Source organism: Mollisia scopiformis (assembly GCF_001500285.1).
Source record: "Mollisia scopiformis unplaced genomic scaffold LY89scaffold_23, whole genome shotgun sequence".
NCBI lineage: Eukaryota > Fungi > Ascomycota > Leotiomycetes > Helotiales > Mollisiaceae > Mollisia > Mollisia scopiformis.
The window spans coordinates 472343-495268 of NW_017263603.1; the positions used below are offsets into that span (position 1 = coordinate 472343).

The 22926-nt window shown below is 49.3% G+C and overlaps 9 protein-coding genes across 9 annotated transcripts; 4 read left to right on the forward strand and 5 right to left on the reverse strand.

Annotated features, from left to right (window-relative positions):
• Positions 1-60: 60 nt before the first annotated feature.
• On the forward strand, positions 61-2302 carry LY89DRAFT_700217 (amidase signature enzyme; the record flags this gene model as incomplete). Its single annotated transcript, XM_018217108.1, has 10 exons — positions 61-470; positions 547-950; positions 999-1098; positions 1154-1253; positions 1308-1502; positions 1556-1671; positions 1720-1878; positions 1923-2017; positions 2076-2156; positions 2205-2302. 10 exons carry the CDS (start codon positions 61-63, stop codon positions 2300-2302), a joined length of 1758 nt encoding a protein of 585 aa, XP_018065939.1.
• A 2448-nt stretch (positions 2303-4750) lies between these two features.
• LY89DRAFT_710102 (MFS general substrate transporter) lies at positions 4751-6782 on the reverse strand (the record flags this gene model as incomplete). Its single annotated transcript, XM_018217807.1, has 6 exons — positions 6425-6782; positions 6263-6371; positions 6019-6190; positions 5710-5969; positions 4958-5654; positions 4751-4903 (listed from the first exon to the last, which is right to left on the reverse strand). Exons 1-6 carry the CDS (start codon positions 6667-6669, stop codon positions 4752-4754), a joined length of 1635 nt encoding a protein of 544 aa, XP_018065940.1. The 5' UTR covers positions 6670-6782.
• A 1198-nt stretch (positions 6783-7980) lies between these two features.
• Positions 7981-9022, reverse strand: LY89DRAFT_688793 (uncharacterized protein; the record flags this gene model as incomplete). The annotated part of the gene is made up of 2 exons (XM_018215774.1): positions 8444-9022; positions 7981-8371 (listed from the first exon to the last, which is right to left on the reverse strand). Coding segments are annotated over exons 1-2 (821 nt in total), but the record flags the coding sequence as incomplete, so codon positions are not given.
• Positions 9023-9594: 572 nt separating this feature from the next.
• LY89DRAFT_688794 (homogentisate 1,2-dioxygenase-like protein) lies at positions 9595-12037 on the reverse strand. Its single transcript, XM_018215775.1, has 7 exons — positions 11744-12037; positions 11444-11565; positions 11351-11373; positions 11122-11296; positions 10426-11028; positions 10084-10371; positions 9595-9926 (listed from the first exon to the last, which is right to left on the reverse strand). Exons 2-7 carry the CDS (start codon positions 11552-11554, stop codon positions 9654-9656), a joined length of 1473 nt encoding a protein of 490 aa, XP_018065942.1. The 5' UTR covers positions 11555-11565; positions 11744-12037; the 3' UTR covers positions 9595-9653.
• Positions 12038-12231: 194 nt separating this feature from the next.
• Positions 12232-15329, forward strand: LY89DRAFT_228046 (uncharacterized protein). The gene is made up of 8 exons (XM_018206013.1): positions 12232-12536; positions 12603-13523; positions 13578-13678; positions 13731-13889; positions 13941-14017; positions 14066-14877; positions 14925-15128; positions 15188-15329. The coding sequence occupies exons 1-8, from the start codon at positions 12302-12304 to the stop codon at positions 15271-15273; spliced, it is 2595 nt and encodes an 864-aa protein (XP_018065943.1). The 5' UTR covers positions 12232-12301; the 3' UTR covers positions 15274-15329.
• A 55-nt stretch (positions 15330-15384) lies between these two features.
• On the reverse strand, positions 15385-16874 carry LY89DRAFT_654259 (2-methylcitrate dehydratase PrpD; the record flags this gene model as incomplete). Its single annotated transcript, XM_018212291.1, has 2 exons — positions 16384-16874; positions 15385-16318 (listed from the first exon to the last, which is right to left on the reverse strand). The coding sequence occupies exons 1-2, from the start codon at positions 16863-16865 to the stop codon at positions 15385-15387; spliced, it is 1416 nt and encodes a 471-aa protein (XP_018065944.1). The 5' UTR covers positions 16866-16874.
• A 409-nt stretch (positions 16875-17283) lies between these two features.
• Positions 17284-18445, forward strand: LY89DRAFT_674167 (NAD(P)-binding protein; the record flags this gene model as incomplete). Its single annotated transcript, XM_018213416.1, has 4 exons — positions 17284-17383; positions 17452-17768; positions 17829-18072; positions 18138-18445. 4 exons carry the CDS (start codon positions 17284-17286, stop codon positions 18443-18445), a joined length of 969 nt encoding a protein of 322 aa, XP_018065945.1.
• A 608-nt stretch (positions 18446-19053) lies between these two features.
• Positions 19054-20952, reverse strand: LY89DRAFT_739019 (O-methylsterigmatocystin oxidoreductase; the record flags this gene model as incomplete). The annotated part of the gene is made up of 5 exons (XM_018220430.1): positions 19054-19178; positions 19233-19512; positions 19568-20223; positions 20272-20346; positions 20403-20952. 5 exons carry the CDS (start codon positions 20950-20952, stop codon positions 19054-19056), a joined length of 1686 nt encoding a protein of 561 aa, XP_018065946.1.
• An 887-nt stretch (positions 20953-21839) lies between these two features.
• LY89DRAFT_688799 (FAD/NAD(P)-binding domain-containing protein) lies at positions 21840-22891 on the forward strand. The gene has a single exon (XM_018215776.1). The coding sequence runs from the start codon at positions 21965-21967 to the stop codon at positions 22865-22867; it is 903 nt and encodes a 300-aa protein (XP_018065947.1). The 5' UTR covers positions 21840-21964; the 3' UTR covers positions 22868-22891.
• The last annotated feature ends 35 nt before the right edge of the window (positions 22892-22926 follow it).

Genomic DNA, 22926 nt, shown 5'->3' on the forward strand with positions numbered 1-22926 from the left:
CATAACATGGAGCGTATCCTGTTCTTCTGCAATAACTCCAAATTCGTCACATCGTCTAGAATGATCGCGACTTTCAATGCCAGTGATTCGGCAGCAGAAGCAGAGTTGGGAGATCTTCCGCCTCGTCCAGTGACCGTCCTCAACGTTGTCGACAGGGAAATACCCGACTCTACTTGGCTGAAGGCGAAGAAATCCCAAATGCTTGCTGACGATGATGTCTTCAATGAAGAATTCTTCAAGTGTATTATTCTTTCCAATGCATTGCAGCTACCTACTGGAATCTCTCGCAGCGAAGTTCGTCTGGAAGATGGGTCTAAATCAACTATTCACGAAGTGAGAACAGGGGGATCTGTGAGAAATGGCCCGTACTTTGCCATAGGCTCAGCTTTGTTTCAAGTTTTCAAGCTTTACGACGACCCGCAAGACGCCTTTATGTTTGGTGTTCAAGTCGACGAGGATCAGCCTGAGAGGTAAGCTATACTGTCCACTCCTACAAAATACAGTCCACCAGAATCCTCCCTCTAATACCTTGGCTAATTCTTGAAGTTTTATCCAATACTTTGAAAGCGTTATTCCAGTACCATCTCGTTTATATTTCGATCCACCAAATCTCAAACATCCACTCAGTGGCAAGCGCTTTGCCGTGAAGGACGTTTATGACATGAAAGGAGTCCCAACGAGTGCATCGTGTCGAGATTACCAATCCTTTATTGGCAAAGCTGATGTGACGGCCGAAATGATTCTAAGATTAACGCGTGCTGGGGCCGTAATTGTGGGGAAAACAAAGACAGCTCAATTTGCTTGCGGAGAAAATGCCCCTGACTGGGTGGACTACTCTTGTCCCTTCAATCCACGTGGCGATGGGTACATGGATCCTGATGGCAGCAGTACTGGAAGTGGTGCTGAATTAGCTGCCTACGAGTGGCTTGATCACAGTATTGGAACAGACAGTAAGTCTATTATCCATACTCTGCCGTTGCGCTGCGCTGACTTGAAAGCACTTGGAAGTATGGTTGGTCCCTCGGCAAGCAACGGAGTGTTCGGTATTCGCCCAACACATGGCATTTCCAACTTGCAAGGCGTATTCCCCGTTTCAAGGTATGATAGTACATTTTCGGTCTAATCCAGGAATCAGTCTTCTGACATTAAATAGGCTACTAGATACCGCTGGTTGCTTCTCTCGATCTATATCCGATCTTAAAACAGTGGGACTATCTTGGTACGAGGGGCAAATAGAGAACCCTAGGTTTCAAGTAGGGCTTTCATTCTGTATGTAAAATGCGCCTTTATTGACGTTTGAGCCATAGTCACCTTTACGTGTACTGTATGCGCCGGAGGAATTCAACAAATTTTCGGAACCAAAACGCCTGATCATGGATGCGTTTATTGAGGATCTCGAAACGGTCCTGAAAATTTCCAAGACGGATTTCAGCATTGCTTCGACCTGGGATGAAGAAGCCCCTCCTTCTTGCACCAGGCCCATCCAGAAATTCCTCGCAACGGTAAGAAAAACGGCCGAGCCGCAACGAAAGCATTCCATTGATAATAATCACAGACTCTTGCTCACATCCAGCTGTACGATTGTTATCACAACAACGCAAAATGGCGGAACTCATTCAAGGAGACGCGCGGTCGTGAGCCGTATGTGAATCCTATAGTCAGATTCAAATGGTATGTTTCCTAAGTTAACAATGAGGACGTCAACTCATAAAGTCCAAGGGGTCTAGGAGCAAATCTCACACCACAAGACTACGAGAAAGCATGTAGTGAAAGAGAGACTTATCGTACCTTTCTGCGAGAGGAAGTATTCAACGAGAGCACAGTTCTTGTACTCCCGTGCGGGTCACCTATTCCCCGCTACAGAGATGTTTATGATCGGTAAGTGGTTATTCTTTAGCAAGAAAACATCTGACCTTCCTCAGACCGCCAGCAGAGAGTGGTTACAACTTGCAAGGTTTTGGCTTCCTACGAGATTTATATGGTTTTCTAGGAGGTCTTCCACTGTTGATTATTCCCGGTAAGCCCCCTTGGGAATCACTATTTCTTTTACAGAGCTGATAGATTTTGATCGCAAGTTGGTCAGGCGCTAGTTGAGTCCTCTGTAACCAAAGAGATGGTGTCTCAGCCAGTTTGTATCTCTATGGTTGGAGCACCAGGTAAACCAATTGCAAACGTACATTTAACAATAGTAACTAAGTGATTAGGTACGGATGGCCAACTGATAAATCTTGCAGAGCATATCATTAAGGAAAGCGGAAGACCTTTGCAAGTCAAGGTTGGAAGGACACTTTTCGAAGTATAAGATCAAGTTCTCGGAGTAAATACGCTTGGTGGAGTAAAAGCTTGTAGCTGAGACAGTTCTTAGAGAGCGCATCGGAATGCATTATCACATGCTTAACTTCGTGAAATAACAAATCAACCAAGTCCTACGTATAGATCTGTGAAGTCTCACCCGCGCCCCCTAAGCGCATTCCAAACCATGAGGCTCCTCCGCCTTGACAACTCCCGCGGAACAAACAGAACACAGTAGCCCGGACCTTCATTAACAAATGAGTTGCATGGATTTATATTACTACTCTATATCTGACCTCACGCAACGATTGTGAACTCCATATCCATTCTCTTTGGAAAGAGCCAGAGCCACAACATGCTGCGAGGAGAATCTACCTTGAGACTGAACGATGTATTTTTGGGGGGATCTTGTTTGAGTTCCCTGGGAGCTGACTTTATACCCCTGAATATAGTCGTGTAGAGTTGGCAACTTTGGCACGGCAGAACCGAATAGTAAGTAAATGATATCTTGCCAGTAGAAGGGAGGGCAGGAACGTGACTAAGCAACCTGAGTAGAGGGTGAGGCGAGAGTGAGTAGCGCCTGAGCAGAGCGGCGATGCTGACTAACCGCATTCGAAGGGAATTCGAAAAAGTGTCGTCTGAGATTACCACTATAATCTGCGACGAATCTTGACCTCACCAAAGTCCATTTCCGTCTTTGGACCTGAGCAGTCGCTGCTCTAACCTGAGCTGAGCCCTAAGCACGCTGATAAGTCAGCTGGGTCATGCTTAGGGGATCCTCTTCTGCCCCTCTCGCAAATCGGTTATAGTTTCCATGTTTTCAAATATAAATCTTGTTAATGCCTGTTATCTGAAACATAGCCGCCTCTTTGAACCTATCAAGATGTCGTGACGGTATCCGTTCTCGCTCCCCTTTCAAACTTACAAAGGTCCCTGCCGTAGCAGATTTGGATCCCCTCTAGTCCAGATGCACGTGACTGGGTTATTCAGGTTCAACTTACCGAATATCACGCTATCGCATACGAGTATATGACTTTAATTTTCTGAGCACTTATTCAACTGCGATACGACAAAAACTCGCGCTCAAATACACACACAACTGCAAATTATTTTGCATAATTATCATTTTATTATTATTATTATTTTTACAAAAGACGGCACTACAAATCCTTGCTCCGTCAACGTCCTAGGGCTCCTTCTAGGCGTTCTACTATTCATGTAAGACGGGGTACAATCTTCCCAGTAGCAAAGTTGCGCTAAGCAAGGGGAATAAAACTTCCGGTGCTTCTCTTAGACAAGGTATCGTGCAATATCAGGCAACATCGGCACGACTCCGTAGCTGTATCAAGGAGTACGACAGCTGGTGTCCTGAGCATCGTGGGATCCACGCAGATGTGAAATTGTATCGGGAGGGGATCATACTAAGGTTCCGTACCAGGCGCTGAGACTATGCTAGCAAGATGAGGCAGAGCATCTCGGCGGCAGTGCATTGATCGAGGGGTCGGATGACTTCTGTGGCTGCTAGTCGCCGTGAGATTCATGCAGCGGCCGGATTGCACCGAGGAAGTGGTTGTATTGCGATTTAGGCTACCCTGAGAAGCAGGAGAGTCATGTATGCAAGCAACGCAAACGAGTAAAAGCACCACGGACCCCGATGTTGCAGTACGTCTCCCGATTCCGTGTTTCGTCCGTACAATATGCTAACATTGTGGGGCCTAAGTCCCCAAACGAGATGGTACATCTATCCTTGAGGCTACCGAAGAAGAAACAGTCGTCAAAAATCTCCAAGTATGCACGCGCTGCTGCGTGCAAGTTCCGCATTCCGTATCCTTGAACTCTAAATCTGCCTTTGAAAACGTTCGATTGCTTGTCTTTGACGACTGGCTCTACCACTGCCAGCATTATTAATGTACTTGCAAGCCCATCTGCTTAAATCTACCGCACTATGGCTACGGCTATGAAATATTCCTCGAGGCGCGAGTCTCCGATCACGTTCAGATCCATATTCGTAGTAGCGAGACATTGGTAATTCGTTGCGTGGTATATGATTGCCTTCTCGTCCAGAATAATGAAGTCTAAGAAGTGCTTGCAGTATTATTGTTTTCTGGTGAAAAATGCGTCCGGCATGAGGCACAGAACATGATTTTATAGGGGTGAATATGTGAGTCGACAAAGGCATGAGATTGCACAGATCCATTATATAGATCGCTTCGGGAGGAAGAAGGAAAATGATTCAGCTAGAGGTCTGCTCACGAGGCAGCGGAGCGAAACTTGTGTTTGCTCATTCTTCCATTAGCACTTGAATTGGGTTGATATTGTCTGTACGGAGCTCATCAAATTACAAACGCGAGAGTCATAAAGTGGGTTTTCTTCTCGAAGCGGAATAGCAGAAAACTTTCGAATAATATAGAGTCCTCAATTAAAGCTACCAGCAAGGAACATGGCTACATTATATAACTTTAAGAGATATGCTTGAAGTGGAAATAAGCACGCCACTGCTTGCCCCAGACCCATATTGGAATGGAGAGGAAAAAGAGAGCCACTTCAATGCCTCCGATAGTGTCGAACACGCGGGCGGAACCCCACCTGGTTACCCAATCGTTTACTCCAACTGTGAAGAAAAAATCAGCTTGTTCAATTGTACTCGAGGTATTTTGAGACTCACAGGAGAGGCCGAAGAAGAGGAAGTTCTTCACAACCATGCCGATAATGAACACCTCCACCGAAATGTCCCTGTATGCGTCAATTATATATGTGCCGACAGCAACGGACATGAACTGCTGTGATGCTAGGGCGATGCCCCAGATAACAGTCATCACTACAGGCGAGTATCCCCGTTCGACAAAATTGCCGAAACAGAAGAATCCAATGCTAGCGGTGACCAGGAAAGGAAGCAAGAGGATGAGCCGAAATTCCGGTTCGTAGACTCCCCTGTTCCTCTTGGCAAGGCCAATTACAAGAGGGTCAGACATCAGGCCGGAAACAACAGACCCCAAGATGCCACCGATACATGGTCCCGCAGACATGTAGCCGATGTGAGCAGAATCCAACAGATATGGCGGGGCGGAGAAGATTTGTGCGATGATGAAACTGATCACCACAAACCAGGCAGTAGTGATCGAGAGGAAGAGGGTCGACCAGATCACAGCCGGGTTGGCGAGAATGGTGAAGGGTCGGAGAAGCATCAAAAGGATACTATCTGGCGAGTAAACTCCGCTGAAAGGCAGTAAACGCTTGGCGAATGGATTGCGCGGCTTCGGGGCGTCCTCCCCTACCTGAGCTTTCTCCACAGTGTCTACACTCGGCTCGACATTTTCAACGTACGAATGGTTTTCTTTCATGGCGCTGAGCAGATCAATGTTCTTTATGGGGGTTATGTTAGTTACTGAGGGTGCCGAGTGAAGGATTGAAACTTACGTTGTTAGAACTCGTGTCTATGTTATAGATAGGTGCTCTGTTATAGGCTGTTTCCCAGCCGAAAATTACAAGCAGGAAAACGCCAATGCCCAGGAAGATTGCTAGCATCCAGAACATCCATCGCCATCCAAGTCTTTCGGTGATCACCCCGGAAAGTAGAGCAGGAAGGTTTGCTAGACCTGAAATTGCGATAGTTAGGGCTGCAACCCGAATGCCACGCTCATGGACATGGTACAAATCGCCGATGATCGAGTACATGACTATAATAATTAGACATGTTACACCACAGGAGTGGGCTGGATGGCTTACCAGACTCCCACATGGCGGTACCAAGACCTTGAACAACTCTCGCTCCCAACAGCGACCCATAGCTTTGTGCTGCACCACCCCACACGGTACCGACAAAAGCTACTGTGATAGAAAATAGAAACCCAGGCCGTTTCCCGTATTTATGGCACAGTGCCGATATGAAAATCCCGATCTAGGTGACAACGATGTTAGCCAGGCGTCCGGAGATTTTGCCTTCCTCCCCTTGGATAAATGGAGAACTTACACCCCCCACTGCACAAAGTTGATATCCGGTCAATAACGAGACCTCGGTGAAAGTGATGTTAAAGTCCTCCACCAAGATGAGAGCCGATGCCGACAGTAACGGGCCGATCCTGTGATCCTAGTCAGATGAAGTTTTCATTGGAGAAGAATGGCTTTGACTTACCCTCCTACACTCAACAAGGTAACGTATAAGTACATCAGCAGCATCAAGTCGCGTTGCCAAAGAGGCCAACGAAGGGGATCGTTGAGGTCGTTGGAGGGCTGTGGGACCAGGACAATGTGCTGTTGTTTGCCCGTTGCACGTTTCAGCGTTGAAGAGACAACACTACCACCGACGGCGTCATCCTCGAGAAGAGATGTCCCAGGAACATGTTCCAGGCGGTTTGATTCGAGAATTCCCCAGGCCATTGTGATATCCGTTTAGGAAAAATGAAAGCACCGCGAGTCTTTCGTTTCTGAAACTTAGACTTTGATGGTCTTGGGAGCTGTCTCTAGATCATGCAGAGCTTCGTATACTTAAGTATCTCAAGCTGTCAGAAATGCTGGAAGAGGGCCCAGCAGACGGGGTAAAAGATGGAGGCTAGCCCTCAATGAGACGCAACCCCCGCCCCGCCGCTAGCTTCCCAAGAGGCTCCACATACCCCACATATCCCCGCATGCTCAAATCGGACGGCCTAATGGAGCATGGCGGCGCTCTCCCGTGATTTCGTTATCTTTTCGCGGCATGGGACTCTGGCGTTTGCTAGACTCACCAGGTGAATATCATTGTTGGTGATTGATTACACAAGCAACATGAAAAGGATGAATCCGAGAACACTTTGATCCGTACAAACGTCCCTGATACGCCAATAGCGACGAAACTCATTGCGTACCCGAATATTAGCCGACGTGACAAAATCACCAAACAACACCACTCCCTGAATCTAGTATAATTGGCTCAATATGACTCCAATAAATCGCACGACTCTTAGTGATGGGTAAGTAGTTTGCCTGGTTAGTGAATCTCTCCCAGTCATGATCGGTCTTCCAATGGAGAGGTCATCCCAACTGATAGCAATCGTCCTACGCCTCCCACGTGCGTTCGGACACTCTGTTGTAATTGGGGTTCTACTTTAGCGAAGTCCAACTGGGGAATTCTTGTTGGGTTCCTCCCTAAGGTCCGGAGTTTCAGGCTTCAAGTCCCTAGATTCCTAGCGATAGGTACTGAGTGTAAGTTCAAAAGCTCGAGCAAAACATAGTCTCCACCTCTCAACGAGCTAGACCTGCGCTCAACAATTCACCATGGGCATAGGAAACGGCTCCGTCAGACCCCCACTAGCCATCCCACCCTGGATGAAAACTGTTGTACAGATTGACATACTTTCGTCGAAGGAAAACTATGCGCGGACAAAGTTTCTGAACCTGATGAGATGGAATGCTGGGAAACTTCCTCGACTTTGGCACGTATGGCGTAGATCAGACTTGAAGTGAGGCTTATATATTTCATTCTGTTGAAGCCGCAATGCAGCGACCAAGGAATTGTGGCTTTTTATCAACATAATAGCTGTCGATATGAAACTAAGTATGAGCTTTCATCAACGGCGAGACTCGATGAAATCCAACATGAAGTGGCGAACCGTCGCACTTTACGTGCCAGCAGTGATTAAGGAATCGTTTGTTCAAACAGTAGCCATAACAGATAGCTAACACGGTGATGCTTACACAAGAGTTGTAAAATAGGTTAATAAGTCAATTCATAGAATTTTAACTATATGCGTCTTCCCAGAACTTTTTCGATTCCTGCCCCAGCCATCTCTGACTCGCATTCGGGTAATCGATCATTTTCCTGAAGTACAACTGATCTAGGCTCAACTCCACGCACTGCCCGGTCATAGAGGCCGTGTCCAGGAAGGTGTCCAGGGCCTTGGTTACGGTGGTCATGGGCGTGATGTGCTCCTTGGGGAAGAGCGCGAGCATGTGTGGCGGGCAGAGGTTCGTGGGCACGAAGGCCGGACAGATACAGTTGACGGTGATGCTCTCCTTGGCGAAGGGGCTGTCCTCACCGCAGGAGCGGGTGAAGCCGACTAATCCGTGCTTTGCGGCGGTGTATAGTGGATTTGTGCTCATGGGACTAAGTGCACGAGGTTATTATCCAGCTCTTGCAATCAAGGACGTTGACGGCGACTCCTCTCGACGAACTTACTAGAAGCCAGCTGCAGACGACGTGATTATCACCTTTCCTCCTGGTACCGCGTTCTGGCGCGCATAGTGCTTGAATAGCCACACCCCTTGAATCGGGGCATTCAAGTCTACTTCGATTGTTTGGAGGCTCAACGGTTCTACCGTGCCGTCCTCTTTCACCGGGCTGCCAACTTCATAAATGTTCTGGCTGTCAGCTATGCCTGCATTGGCGCACAAGACGTCTAGTCGCCGGCCTCCCCATTCGAAAGCTGCCTTGAACAGGGCGGCCTGACCCGCATATGATGCGACATCTGTGTGTATGAATAGGGTGTCTTCACCGAGTTCGGCAGACTGCTTTTCGCCCTCCAGTGCATTGAAGTCAGCCATAACAACACGGTGGCCGCGAGACAGGAGGTGTTTTGTGAACGCGAGGCCAATACCTGACGCTGCACCTGTAACTATCGCGACCCGTTTCGACATCGTACTGAATGTTGGACGCGCTGAAACTTGGCGCATAGAGGATCACAATTTTTTTTTTAATTATCTCGAATATCAAGGAGACGAGCGTGACGTTGCTGATGGTGCTGGTAAGAAATCGATGTGGAGTTCCAGCGTTCTGGAGGTCGGTGCGCTGCGGGGTACTTTACAGATAGGGTGGGGTATAGCGCTTGGCTCGAGTGGCTTTGAAATCAAACAATCAACGAGACCGCTACGCTACGCTAATCACCTCAATGCTGCTGCGCCACCGCGACAAGGTGCAAACGGGATCACGTTTTTAATCGCTCGTGACTAGACCGTGGATGTTGAAGACACGCCAGAGAGAGCTGGACCTCAATAATGGAACGTTGGATGCAGTATCATGGTTTTGCGTAGGAGTAAATGAAGCTCATGTGAATTGAAAACTAGCCAGGCCACTATTTCCAGTTACGTAGTCCCATTACCTGTCTCGCGGCCCCCAATATTCAGGAGTTATCCGAGTATTTGACCTTGTCTTTGATACTCTCCGGGCTTTTGCTCTACTGAATATTTTCACGTGCCATTAACGGGTCTATGCGAGACGATCATCTTCAAACTGCCCGTGTTACGTTCAGTACGTCCATTGGCAATCTTCCTCTTGGTGGAGTCTGTGTCTGTGCGAGGTATTTAGAGAACTAAAGCAGATTGTATTCAATAGCTAGCTACAATGAAATACGGCCCATGTTCCCCAAGTCCCGCTCATATCCAAAACCAATTCAATTTCTATTCTTAGCTTTGAGCGCCTGGCTCGTCTCATTCTGCAACATCTGCTCAACTTCCTTTGCATGTGTTGAGAAATTGTCAACCAGGTCATCCCACATTTTGGGGTCATGTTCGTGCTTCTTGTCGCTAGACCAAGCCCAATCAGTAATAGTAAAAGGCCGGCTCGACTCAAACATGATAGCAATAGCTCCCTTAGATATCTGCATCAGGGGCGGCGGGCTTGCAGAAGCTTCTTTGAATTCTGCATAAGCGACTCCATGAGGTACCTGTTAATTTCGGAGTCAGTATTGCCTAACCAGGGAAATATTCTTGAGTTGAGACAACATTTCGTGAGTTATTTACTCTCAAGACATGTCTCGAGAATAAAAATAACTCGCGAGACGTTTGAAAGAGGGAATCTGTGCTCAGATAAATGCCACTTACCATGCCGCATTCAAAGGAAACACCGCCAGGTTGAAATTCATCTGAGCGGCCGCCGTACTCTCCATAGATGAGCCCCATAAGCTCGGAGGCAACATTCCGATGGTAATATGGTGGCCGGTAGGTGTGAGATGCAACATCCCAGCGTGGAGAGAAGATCAGGAAGTCGGCCAAAGGCGCGATTGGGTCACGAGACTTCGCGGTAAGGACGCAGAAGATTGACGGGTCGATGTGATCGACGGAAATTGACCCGATATTCACGAACTTTGTCAGATCATATTTGTATGGGACCTGAATGAAATTAGCGATAATTATGTAGACAGCAGTAGTGGAGGGTGCATTTACATAGTTCCCGTGCCAAGCAACAACATCAAAGGGCGAGTGATATTGCGTACTGTAGAAGAATTTGCCGCTAAGCTTATAAACAACTTCCCATTTCTCCTTCTTCACTTCGTACTGTGCCTTCGGATGTAAGAAGTCCCTGGCATTCGCAAGCCCATTGGCGCCGAGTGGGCCGAGCTCTGGCAGCTCGAAGTTTGCTCCCCAGATCTCTAAGATGTAACCGCGGGAAGGACCGTCCGGCAGCTCTACACGGAATCGTTGGCCGCGTTGTATGACAACAATCTCCCCAGGTTGAACAAAGAGTGGTCCAAATTCGGTTTGAATATCTAAGCTGCCTTGTTGGGGGACAATAAGAAAGTCCCCATCAGAGTTCACAAAAGCTCTTTTGTCCATGCTCTTATTGGCCATGTAGACATGTGTGGCAATGCCTTCGCGGAGACTGGGATCCCCAGAGCCTGCAACAGTCTTCAAACCGGAGACGAAGTCTACGTCCGAACCAGCTGGAATTTCAAAAGGCAACCAGGCAACCTGCTGTGGCGACACATGCACGCGAGGGTTGAGAGGAAGGAAATTTGCCTCAGTGTCCGGATTGTCTGGCATGTCCGTCTGCGAGAGATGTTAGCCCGTGGACTGCTGTCAGATGAAAGACATAGTGTGTGCTGGGGTTTTGTGGTTATATTGCTTGAAGGATGGACTCACAAAACCTTGATGTGCCACAGCTGGGCGGACTCTATAAAGCCAAGATTTCTTATTCGAGTGGCGAGGAGCGACGAACGCTGACGCCGTCATCTGTTCTGTGTATAGACCAAAGCGAACGCATCTGGGACTGTTCTGGCCCTGGGGAATGGTTCCTGGTATGGCTTCTGATTCAAAGCTGAAGGATATTAGTTGTGAAGACAAGACATCTGTGCTTGTGACGATGGTATACCTGTTGTTGAAACCGCTCAAATACTATTTATCTCCGTGTTAATAAGAAATCTATTCGAGTATCTGATGTTTGCGGACTCCAAAGCATACTCACCTCATAGGGATCGTTCTTACGAACAGCAAACGAAGGAATGGCGCCATCTTTCTGGGTCTCCGCCCAATGAAAGATGTCTTGGTAGTTTTCGGCACCCACTTCTTCAGGCATGTCTGCAAAGTCTACCGTGGTGAGGATTTATGTTAGATATGGTGGAAGAAATTATCGAAGTACGAGTTGTGGAACACGCGAGGAACAAGTTTATATATGGAAGTCAAGGCGCGGCGGAGAAGACCCCACGACACTGAATGTGGGCACGGGGTGGGGTAAGCGGGAGTGGTGTCTGTCTGGAGGAGGTACCTTTTCCGAAGCGATGATGCACACTCCCTTGACCATCAAGGAGAAATGCTTAGCATACGTCCAGGCGGCAAGAGTCGACTTGGTGATTTCAATCGAAAGGGGGGAAGTATAAGTATAATCGGCCTCGGAAAGGTCATTTCGAGAAGGAGATTGTGAAAGGCACCAAACGGAGTCACGTGCGCATCCCCACAGCGCAGGTTGGAATCACCAAACAAAGGGCCACGCGCAGGCGATGCAGGTAGTCAAAAGAAGGGCAGAAAGGGCAGAATATGCTTGAATTAAGGTGAATGATGGATGAAGCTCTCTATGTAAACGTAAACCCTAAACGGACGCTCAAAGCGCCCACCCAATAGAGTGAGGATCGAGCTACGAGACTAAGCTAAAAAGGGTAAGTCAATCACCTAGCCAATCACCAACCCTGCACAGTCGCTTACTTCGGAGAAGCTCTTCCCCGCAGTTTACCAAGTCTTTTCGTCATGCACCCCGATCCCCGTTGAAAACCATCAATTTGACCGCTAATGCGACAGCTCAAGATCTCTACGAGCTGACGGGGCATCAATGGTGTCCCTATCTCAAGGCACGGTCATGCCTTCGGATCATGACAGCCCTGTAGGCCTCGAGGGTCACGGCTATGAGCAGACCAACGATGGAGGAACGGCACGTAGCCAGGACGCAGATGGACTTCAGCCGATACAGCTTGCTTGTCGACAGGCCTCAAGGAACAAATATGTCTGTTCAATATGCGGCCAGGCGTTCATCAGAGGAGAACATCTCCGGCGGCACGAGCAATCTCGTAAGTCGATCTTATGCAGGCCCTGATCTAATCGCAAGCCCGATTACTAACTGTAAGAGCCCTCAGACAGTAAAGAGAAACCGTACAAATGTCGTAGGTGTCGTAGCAAATTCGCTAGAAGAGATACAATGCTACGGCACATCCGGAATTTTCATCTCGACCTCAAAGCCGCCCCCCACTCTGTGATGGATGTTGACGTGCCAAGCCCGAATTCGTCGCCACTGTCTGCGAACACGGATATCACAGAGGCATCTGGATCTCAACTAGGTGGCGAGCATTTAGACATCGGTGCTGGGGAGGGTCTTATGGCAGTAGGATCCGGCTATCCTCTAGGTCCGAGTGGAGGAAACCTGAGATTAGGAGGCTTCTACGGCCATGCAAATCCTCAACAAGTAGACAAGCCAAGCAGTATGGACGCGTCACAAGATCTCAGATTTTCCGAGTCAGTGGAGAACAACTACAGACCAAGCGATGTGGAGAGCGCCAGTGTCCCTGCAAGGCCAGATAACTTTGAGGCTCCTCAGCCAGATGTATCCAGCGGTGCATATCTACCCGAAGAGTCATTGTGGTTCCCAGATGGCGAGTCAAACATCTTTGACATCAACGATCTAGCGACGATGTTTTCAACCAACATGCCACAGTCTACTCCAGGCCGACACACGCCCTTAATAGGCTTCTTAGGCGAGCAGTCCGAGGACTTCTTCTTTACTGCGCCCCATGCTTCCCAATCCATGGGTTTCTCGGAAGACGAAGAGTACCTCCATGCTGTTATAGCTACGACAGATAAGACCTATGATGCTGCGAACTCTCCTGTTGTGACCGACTCAGAAGTGAGCACCTGTGTGGAGATGATTAATTTGTTCTCAATATCAAAGCTGCCACTTTCAAAAAACATGATCAATCGTTATTTCAAAGCTTATGTCCAATATTTCGACCCTCACACTCCAATCGTACATCTTGCCGCATTTAAGATTGACAATGCACCAGGTAAGCTGCCTTCAGTCTGGGGAGGGGGTTTCCTGCTAACGACTTATGAAAAAGTTTCACTCACATTGGCGATGCTCACTATTGGAGCTCTTTATGCTAGTGAACCGGACAGAGCATCTGCTCTTTATAGCATGGCTAGCGAGTGTCTAGAACAGGTGGGCACTATATATCACCCTTGTAGCACTTGGAGATATTTACCAGTCACAGGCAGAAAGGCAAGGGGCACTACTTGATATCCACGAACAAGATCCTTATGGAGTTGTAGGCACAGTACAGAGCCGAGTGTTGCTGGCTCAATATGCTCTTTGTAGTAGTAAAGGTACCCTGGTCGATGCTGGTCTCGTACATCTTTTGAAGGCTGAGTCTGTAGGTTATTGCCTATTCCTTTCATCTTCTGAGGACCATACTAATTGTTAGATATTCCGGGCTGGGATTCCCAGCGGCCATTCTAGTGATGAATGGACTTCGTGGATTTACGCCGAGTCCTTTAGAAGGTAAGTATCTGCGACTTCGTTATTATGCTCTTTTATTGACGTAACTAGGGTTGAGCTGTGGACGCTGGTTCTTTGCGCTGCATTCGGCGCTGATGGACAAGTGCCTGTGCACCTCCCCAGTCTCGGACATATTCACCATCAACTGCCTTGCTCACAACAAATCTGGACAGAATCGTCAAAGGACGGTTGGTTAACAGCGACTGCCAACGGGGCCAAGTCGTTACATCCCGTGACCTTTACTTCTTCCCTCGCAATCTTGATACAAGGTGGCCCCCTCACCGAGGAAGTGAGTCCGTTTGGAACGCTTGTCCTTATTGCAGGGCTCTTGGTCTATATCCTGACCCTCGAACGTACGACATCACTGGACTCGAGTAATACCAGGTCTCATTGGGTACCATCTGCAGAAAAGTCCTTGAAGGAGTGGGAGAAGACTTGGAAGAACCATTCTCAAGGACCGGCGCACTCCCCAAGCGGCAAAAATGAACATTTACTCGCGGACTGTGTCCCGCTATTCTTGACTGCCTGTTATCATACCTACGCGTCTCGCTTGCTAAAGCATTTGAAGGCATCACTGGAACTCAAGATGTTGTCAGATGCTCCTCGATTGACACCAGATGCTGCACCAAACGGAAACTCCATAAGGGGAAATATCCTCCCGACGGTCAACGGTGCAATATCATGGAAAACGTGGGAGCAACTGTTGACTCCGCAAAGCGAGATCGAGTGGAATGATCTCACTCAGGCAGTCAGACTCGCTGCTGGTTATATATTAGTCCGCGCCAAACAAGGATTTCGTAATGTCGCACGCACCGCACCACTGGAGATGGGTTTCCATAACGTTTTATCTGGATTTGAAGGAGGTGAGTCTCTCTTTCGCTTGACAAGAGTTTGGAACCTAATGTAGCAGCGCTCCTTGTATCTTGTTGGGTATTCGCAGCCTCAAGGGAGAGACGGTCGGATCCAAACGCGGTATTGTTACATCGTATCGTCCAAGATGTCGTACGAGAGATGGACGAGCAGATGTGCCATGAGGTGCAAGTTAAGAAGTACCCTGCAATTGCATCCCTTGCTGGTCTTCAGTCTATGATGAGTCAAGGCTGGGTATGGTCCTGTAAGTGACATCACTCTTCAAGATACACAACGCGTGCCTGACTGACCCTTTAACCGCAGTGGCCCATAGAAGAGCAGAGCAGCTGCAACTACACGAAACTAGGATCATAGCGGCACTGGACCAGAGGGGGCAGACTCAAGGTTAAATGCGACAAAAGTGTTACAGATTATTCTAGCTAATACCAGCCCCTCTTTCGCCTTTATGAAACACAGTCATCGGAGCGAGAAGTGAAAGTAACGATTGTGTAGCTACGGATCTATACCCGTGTCGCGCCCAGCAGCTTCACGATGTCGCTAACGTCCTCCACCAAATCAAGCTCCCAACATGCCTTTATGATGGCATCTGCAAATTTTCTGTCCAGAGAACACTCCGCCTGCCTCGAGAACTTTTCTTCGAGGAATGCTTTGCTTAGAGGATTCTCCACTGACCCGAGGGCTCGTTCTATTCGTATGGTTTTCTCCGAAATGGCACCTCCTGAGGAAGGTCGTGATCTGAAATGAAGGATTGCTTCATCATCCCTCATCTTATCGTCTATGCGCACCGTAATAAGGTCCCTTACCGCATAAACTTGAGCGTCATGAGCAGCCGTAGCGTCCGAGAACTCGGCAACACCCGCGCGGCCATGAACCAAAGCGACCGCACAGCCGTGATAGAGCGAGAAGATCGTTTCAAGGCCGTTGCGCGGGTGTCGAACATTACAAAGCCGGACCAGTTGCGGATTGGCCACGACCTCTAGCTTGGCGATATCTTCCACCCGTTTCGGGCCCTCTGCCGTTTTGTTGGCACTTGAGAAGAAGGCATACATCTCGAGGCAGGCATCTATGAGCGGATGGATCACGATCCCGCACGGGTATGGCTTGAACGAAACTCGAAGTATCTGCCACGGCCCACCGCGGGCCAGTGCTGCGATCTGACTCGTGTCGATGGTTGTCGAAACCAGTCTCGCCCACGCTTCAATGGGAGCGACGCAGCTAGCAAACCCTTCTTTCGCCATTTTCGCAGCCGTGATACCGTTCCGCGCATGTTGGCCCGCGTGCAGCGTTTTCGTGTCTGTCCCGAACATCGCACGTGTCCCCGATGCCATGCTGGATGCGTGCCCCAATGCTGCCGCGAACTGGTTGGGAGGGAGCCGTAACAACTTTGCAATGCCCGCCGCGCCGCTGAACGATCCCGTTAAACCAGTGATATGCCTACCCGCATGTGTATTAGCTATTCAGTATAAGAAATAAAATCAAACTGGAGATTCATCCTTTACCATCCATCTGCATAACTCGACGGAGATACTGCCAACGCGACAGCACACTGTGTTTCGACGGCGACGGCGAAAGCCAAGATCACTTCCTTGCCGGATAGGTGATGTGCTTCTGCGAATGGGAGAATCGCCGCGATGGCGGTGCACGCCACATGGATGACTGTTTCCAAATGTGTGTCGTCGTAGTCTGCCGTCGTCGCCGCAATGCCATTGAGAATTGCCCCATCCTCCAAGTTGGTGCGTTCTGGTCGGCCCCATATTGTGACAGCCCCGGATGCGCCCCTTTCTGCTGGCGCGCCAGGGAGAAGCGCAGCAAGGGCCTTACGACGGGGAGACGCATTTGCGGATCCAAGAGCGCAGCCTATGATGTTCAAGATGGCTTGTTTGGAGCGCTCAATCACTTCTTGCGGGAGATCTTCATAAGCCAGTTGCGACAGGAATGTGGCAAGTTGCAGCGTCTCGTCTTCAACTTGAGCGGACGCCATTCTCCCGAAAAATCATTCGCAGCAAAAGTAAAGAGGTATGGAGATATCACGATGAGAAAATAGGTATCGAGACGAACTTCGCCTCCCCTACGCCACGGAGTCAACAGAGCTCTGTGATTGGTGAGCGTGAACGTGAGCGTTTGCCCTCGCTGTGGAGAACACCCCACCCGACGTGGTTCCCGCGGGGCCCCCGCACACCTGCTCCTCGATCCAGGCACCCCGCCTTGCACCGTGTTGCGGGGTGGCCGATAGCTACCGGAGCTGGAAAGGAACTGGACAATACCTTGAAATGCCAGTTGATATGATTCCTTGCGAGGCAAAGACTACCTTACATTATTGCCTGCCTCCTCAGTGTTCATCTTCAGGATCTGTTCTTGAGCTTGGTGCAGACTACGACACCTCAAATCAGGAAGCCATAATGCCAACCACTTCACCCAAAATATACAGCAGCATATATCCGTACATCGATGCCGCCAATTTCAAAAACGCCCATAAAGGCAAGGTGGTTCTCGTAACCGGTGAGAAACTCTCAGAAGATGCCCGAATCCACGAGAAGAGATCAAGACTGAATCACGCGCCACTATAGGGGCGGGTCGCGGTATTGGCCAGCAGATCGCGCTGCACTTTGCCCTGGCAGGTGCAGCTACCGTCGTCCTTCTCGATCTCGTCGTCGCCAACCTCGCGGAGACCATCAAACTCTGCGAAGGCCACGGCTCCCAAGCGCTGCCGTTTGCATGCAACGTGAGCAAGCAGGAGCAGGTGAATGCTGTGTTTAACGAGATCTTTTCTAAAGTTGGAGACATTGACATCCTCATCAACGTGGCAGGCGTGTGCAATGCCAAGCCCATCCTACTGGAGACGTACGCCGCGATCTGGGGGGACATCGAGGTCAATCTCGGCGGAGTACGTCCTTAGCCGGGTCTGCTTTCATCCCGAGCCCCCAAGACTGACTCCCAATTTCAGGTCATACAGACAACGATGAAGGTGCTGCCCAGGATGAAAGCCCGCGGCAGCGGATGCATCATCAATATAGCGTCCCGCGCAGGCACGGTCACGGTGCCCTACCTGGCGAGTTACGGCGTGTCCAAGGCGGGCGTGATCAAGTTCACCGAATCGGTGCAGAAGGACCTTGATACCGATGGCCTGGGAGACAAAATCCAACTATATGCCCTTCATCCAGGGGCGGTCCAGACCGATCTCTCAAGACGTAAGTCCACACCTCGTCAAAAGCACTCAAGGCAAGGATGACCATCGCTCTAATGAAATCCACAGGCTCGATGGATCCGGAGGTCGCATCGGCGTATCCCAAATTCGTAGCCAACCGTCCCAAATGGCTGAAGAATTTCAACACTTCGGTCGATCTCGCCGCGGCCGTCTGCGTGGCCCTCGCAAGCGGGCGCGTCAAGAACAGCATGCGAGGGAGGTATCTAGACTGCGAGCACGACTTGGAAGCCTTCACGACCGAGGATGCAGAGAAGGAGATCATGGGCGGCAATCTGCACACGCTGGAGGTCCGGTTCTTGGGCGGCCTGCCGAATGATGGTGGGAGCTCGGCGAACTTGTTTACGTTCGAGGAGTAGAATTTATATATGAAGTCCTGCTCTATGATTATGAAGCTGGTGAAGATGTTACGTGACTTGGCGAAAGTAGGTTGACCTTGTGAAAACGTCGTGTGAAAATCAAATAGAGTGTGATATTCTTAAATTAGGATTGTCAACAATAGCGAGAGCCTATTATCCCATCCAGCTCTCCTGTCCCATCTCGCTTATTTTAATCACAACACTTCCAAATATCAACCCTTCCACTATGAATCCTTCTACTACTGTGGATCCTTGTATTTGATACTTTCTAATTCCATTCATCTAGCCCTTTTAAAAGTTAAATAAGGTTCTTGTGCAGAGTTTTTGAAGTGATGGGATAAGTCTCAACACACGAGCATTTTTCTACTTGGAAACATTTGAGCGGGAGTTGTGGAGGTGGAATCGTCCATTGTGAGAATTTGAATATCTTGCCGTACTCGGAGACCAGCATACATCACTCGTTGAGTACTTGATGTAGGTGTTTTAGCTTAACAAAATGCATAGGTATCTGAGACTTTGCTGGACATAAATACTACGGCCGACGAAGCAACTAGCATCCGACATGGTTAATTGTACCTCCCTCCCCAACATTGTACATTGCCGAATGACTATGCCTTGACATCCTCCTCCGCCCCCTCAAAATTGATATCTTCGAGTTTCAAGCCTTCGGCTTGTGCATCCATCCATTCCTGACGGAGAATTTTCTCATGCTGGGGGGTCCGGACACGAATATCTAAGAACTGTATAAGCAACAAGTCAACAAAAAAGCAAGATCAGGCAAACTCACCGCACTTGAAGGGCTGCGGCGCTGCGGTAGCTCCGGGAATCATGCCTCCAAAGGTCGCATCCACGGGAATTTCGACCCCATTTTCATCCTTGGCATGATACACATCAAATCCCCACATCAGGCGTGCGATGTTGAGGAACAAACTTCGCTCCGCGACGTGCATGCCGGGACAGATGCGGCGTCCGCCTCCGTAGCACCAGTGATCACGCAGGTTTGGATTAGCTGCGGAGACCGATTCGGCCGCGCTCAGCTTGTGGTTGTAATATCTCATGGGCTCGTACTGGTATCCCGGATCAGTTCTTTCTCGCGTATAGAGCAGTGTAGACATGACGTACCTTTTCTGGCTCCGGGAAGCGCTTTGGGTCATATTGCAAGCCCCATATGTTGATCATGACAACGGCACCTTTGGGGATGAAATAGCCTTTGTACCAACCGTCTTCGGTCGCATAGTGATTAGTGCCGAACTTGTTCACGAATCTCCATCGGTTGACTTCTTTGACCATTGCTCGGATATATGGGAGGTTCTTCTCGTCATCAAACGTTGGTGTGCGACTGCTTCCGACGACTCTATCGAGCTCTTCATGGGCCGCCTTCATCACCTCTTGACCCCTGGACAGGATTCCTACCAAGGTATTGTTGAGTTGCACACTGGTAGTTTCCGAACCAGCTTCAATCATGGTGCCCAAGACGTAAGCAGCCTGAAGCTCATCCAGTCCTTTCTCAGCCCAGTTGCTATTTACAAAGCCCTTGCCGAAACTGTGCGGCGCGGTCCCGGCCTCGATTTCCTGGCACATCTGTGTCCAGAATTCCATCCAGATCTTCGAATCTTTGAGATGGCATTCTTTCCCGAACTGGCGCCAGTTGCTGACCAAATCGAAAGGAGGGAAGTTCGCGAGCGAGGGAAAGCTGTCCACGAGCCATTGACCGGGTCTCCTGATTTGACCAAACCTGACCAGGACTTCGAAAATCTTTCGGATTTCATCGCATTCAACTTTTATTCTGGTTAGACGCGGTTTCACCAGATTAAGAAATGACTTACATTTGGGTAATCGACGACCATATGTGATCTGCAGGATTAAACTGGCCGTGTACCGTCGGTTGTGCATGTAGAAGTCTGCAAGTGAGCAATTAGCATGAAATGTAAAAATTGACGAGTGTTTACAAATATACCTTGTGGGGAATCCAAAAGATCAACAGAAAGTTGCTTTGCTTCAAAGACTTGAATCGGAGCATATGACTTGGCAGCTTTGGGAGTGAGCAGCTTATGGATGATGCCTCGAATGGTACGCCATTGCTTGCCGCGTGGCATGAAGACCACTCTCCGGCCACCACTCGCTGCCTCAAACCCCATCGGGTTAAGCAGCCTGCTGGAATAGATCGAGCTCTTGCGATCGATAATTTCTTTCACGGCTTCTCCGGAGTTGAGCCATATCCAATCTGTCGTGCCCGTCCGTGTGCGATAAATCTCGCCGTATTCGCTTGTCCACTTGATCGCATTGGTAGCGAGATCATCTTGCATATGGTAGAACGTCTGGTTGATAATTGGCGGTCCTGGGACTTTCGGCGGAAGGTGTCTTAAGCGTTTGTCTTCGAACCAAAGGCGGTAGAAGGTAAGACCCAACGTGGCAAGGACAGAGGCTATAACGAAGAATCCTGGGAATCCAAGGTACGTGTATGCTGGATTGAATACACCACCTGACTTGATGCCCCGAAGGAACATGGTGGAAGCGGAAGACTCCGTCATTTTTCAGGTCCCAAATCGAACGAGTGGTAGAATTGTGTGTGACCCGTGGTAGTTGCAATGCTGAGGGAGGATTTTTAAGGGAAGACCGAAATATCTCTGCTGTAGCAAGGTAGTCACTTTTATGAAGATGGAGTTTCGTATCTTTCTCGACGATTAGAACGATCAACCGCGTTCAAGAAGATAGACAACCGTGAATATGTCTTATAAACATTAAACAGGCAGGTGAAGTGCGGAAGGTGGAGACCCCGCGCTTATGGCAGGGCGGGGTAGGCGAAGATGGGTACATTTCATACCCCGTTTGTGTCAGTCAGGGATCACAGAAAGGCAATTCTGAGATGGCGGTGGGGGAATTAGCCGCAGGCGGGGTGTAAGGGCTATCTTTCCTCGAGAAGCGGGCCACCAGTTGTTATGAAGCCAATTCTATGCCAGATATCTACTACGACAACTCCTGTATCCGTGACCTCAGCGACGTTGGATTTTTCATCAACCTGGGAGTGGGAATTCGTATACTCACTTGGCCATGGCTTCAATCGAGATCCACAAGACCCAAGTCCTCATAGTAGGTGGAGGTCCAGTCGGAGTCTTCACATCATTGATCCTCGCTCGGAATGGCATCAAGATCACGCTTGTAGAGGAGAGAGATGATGTCGACACCGCTCCCCGGGCAATGGCCTTTCAACCCTGCGCTTTGGCTGAAATGGTCGAAGCAGGAGTATATGAGGATGTGTACCGGGACAGCGTTAAAGATGCAGTTATTTCGTGGTGGAAATCGGGTCCCGGTTACAAGAAGGAGCACCTGGCGACGATTTCGACAAACGAAGGCGACCAGCCATTCTTGACCGGCTTGAACTACTCGCAGTCCGACTTCACGAAGACTATCCTACAGCATCTACAAAAGGAAACAAATGCGAGAATTCTCTTTGGGCACAAAATAAGTAACATTACGACCTCAGCCGAATCTGTGCGTGTCACCGTAGCACGAGCGGGGATGCATCACTCGGAACCCAACGACCAGGAGATCATCGATGCGTCGTGGCTTGTTGGCGCTGACGGTGGACGGAGCACAGTGCGTGCTGAATCCGGCATTGCTTTCGAAGGCTTCACTTGGCCAAAAGAAGAGTTCGTCGCAACCAATGTATACTATCCATTTGACAAGTATGGCTTCACGAATCGGAACTTTATGATCGACTCCATCAACTGGGCTATCGTTGCCAAGATCAGTAACGACGATCTGTGGCGAGTTGCCTACGGTGTCAAACCGGGTATGACCAAAGATCAGATTTTGGAAGAGCTGCCACAGCGATTCAAAAACTTCTTACCTGGCCCGGGTGAAGGGTACACTGTCAAGCAAGCAAACTCATATCGTCCCCATCAACGATGCGCTGCTCGTTTTCGGAAAGGTCATGTGATACTGGTTGGCGACGCTGCACATCTTAACAATCCGATTGGGGGATTAGGCCTGACGACTGGCATCCTGGACGCTGGTCCCTTAGCAAGAGCCTTGACAGCCGTCATCAGTGGGAATGCACCTGACTCGCTGCTTGACAGATGGGACGAGCTGCGTCGAAAGTGCTGGCACGAGCAGACGAACAAGCAGTCAATTGAGTTCAAGCGTATCGCGCAGCAGGGTGGGCACGGACAGGATCCAGATGGCATTTGGAAGTCTGACGATGTGGCTGAGAAGAATGGGATGACGGCGTATCTGGTCAACGCCAACCCTGATGTGAAAGAGAAAGATGAGGCTCTTTACAAGGCTTTGCAAGTACCAGAGAATCAGAGATCCATGCGCCATAGAGTATGGGGACTGGCTCTTCCTGCGGACTGGATGGCAGAATATGAAGACCCGGACGTTGTCAAACGTCGGGGAGACCTTCGCCCAGTTGAGATCTGAAATCTCTTTCTTTGTACACATTAGGAATTTAATTCAAATCGTATCTTCAACTGCAAGCT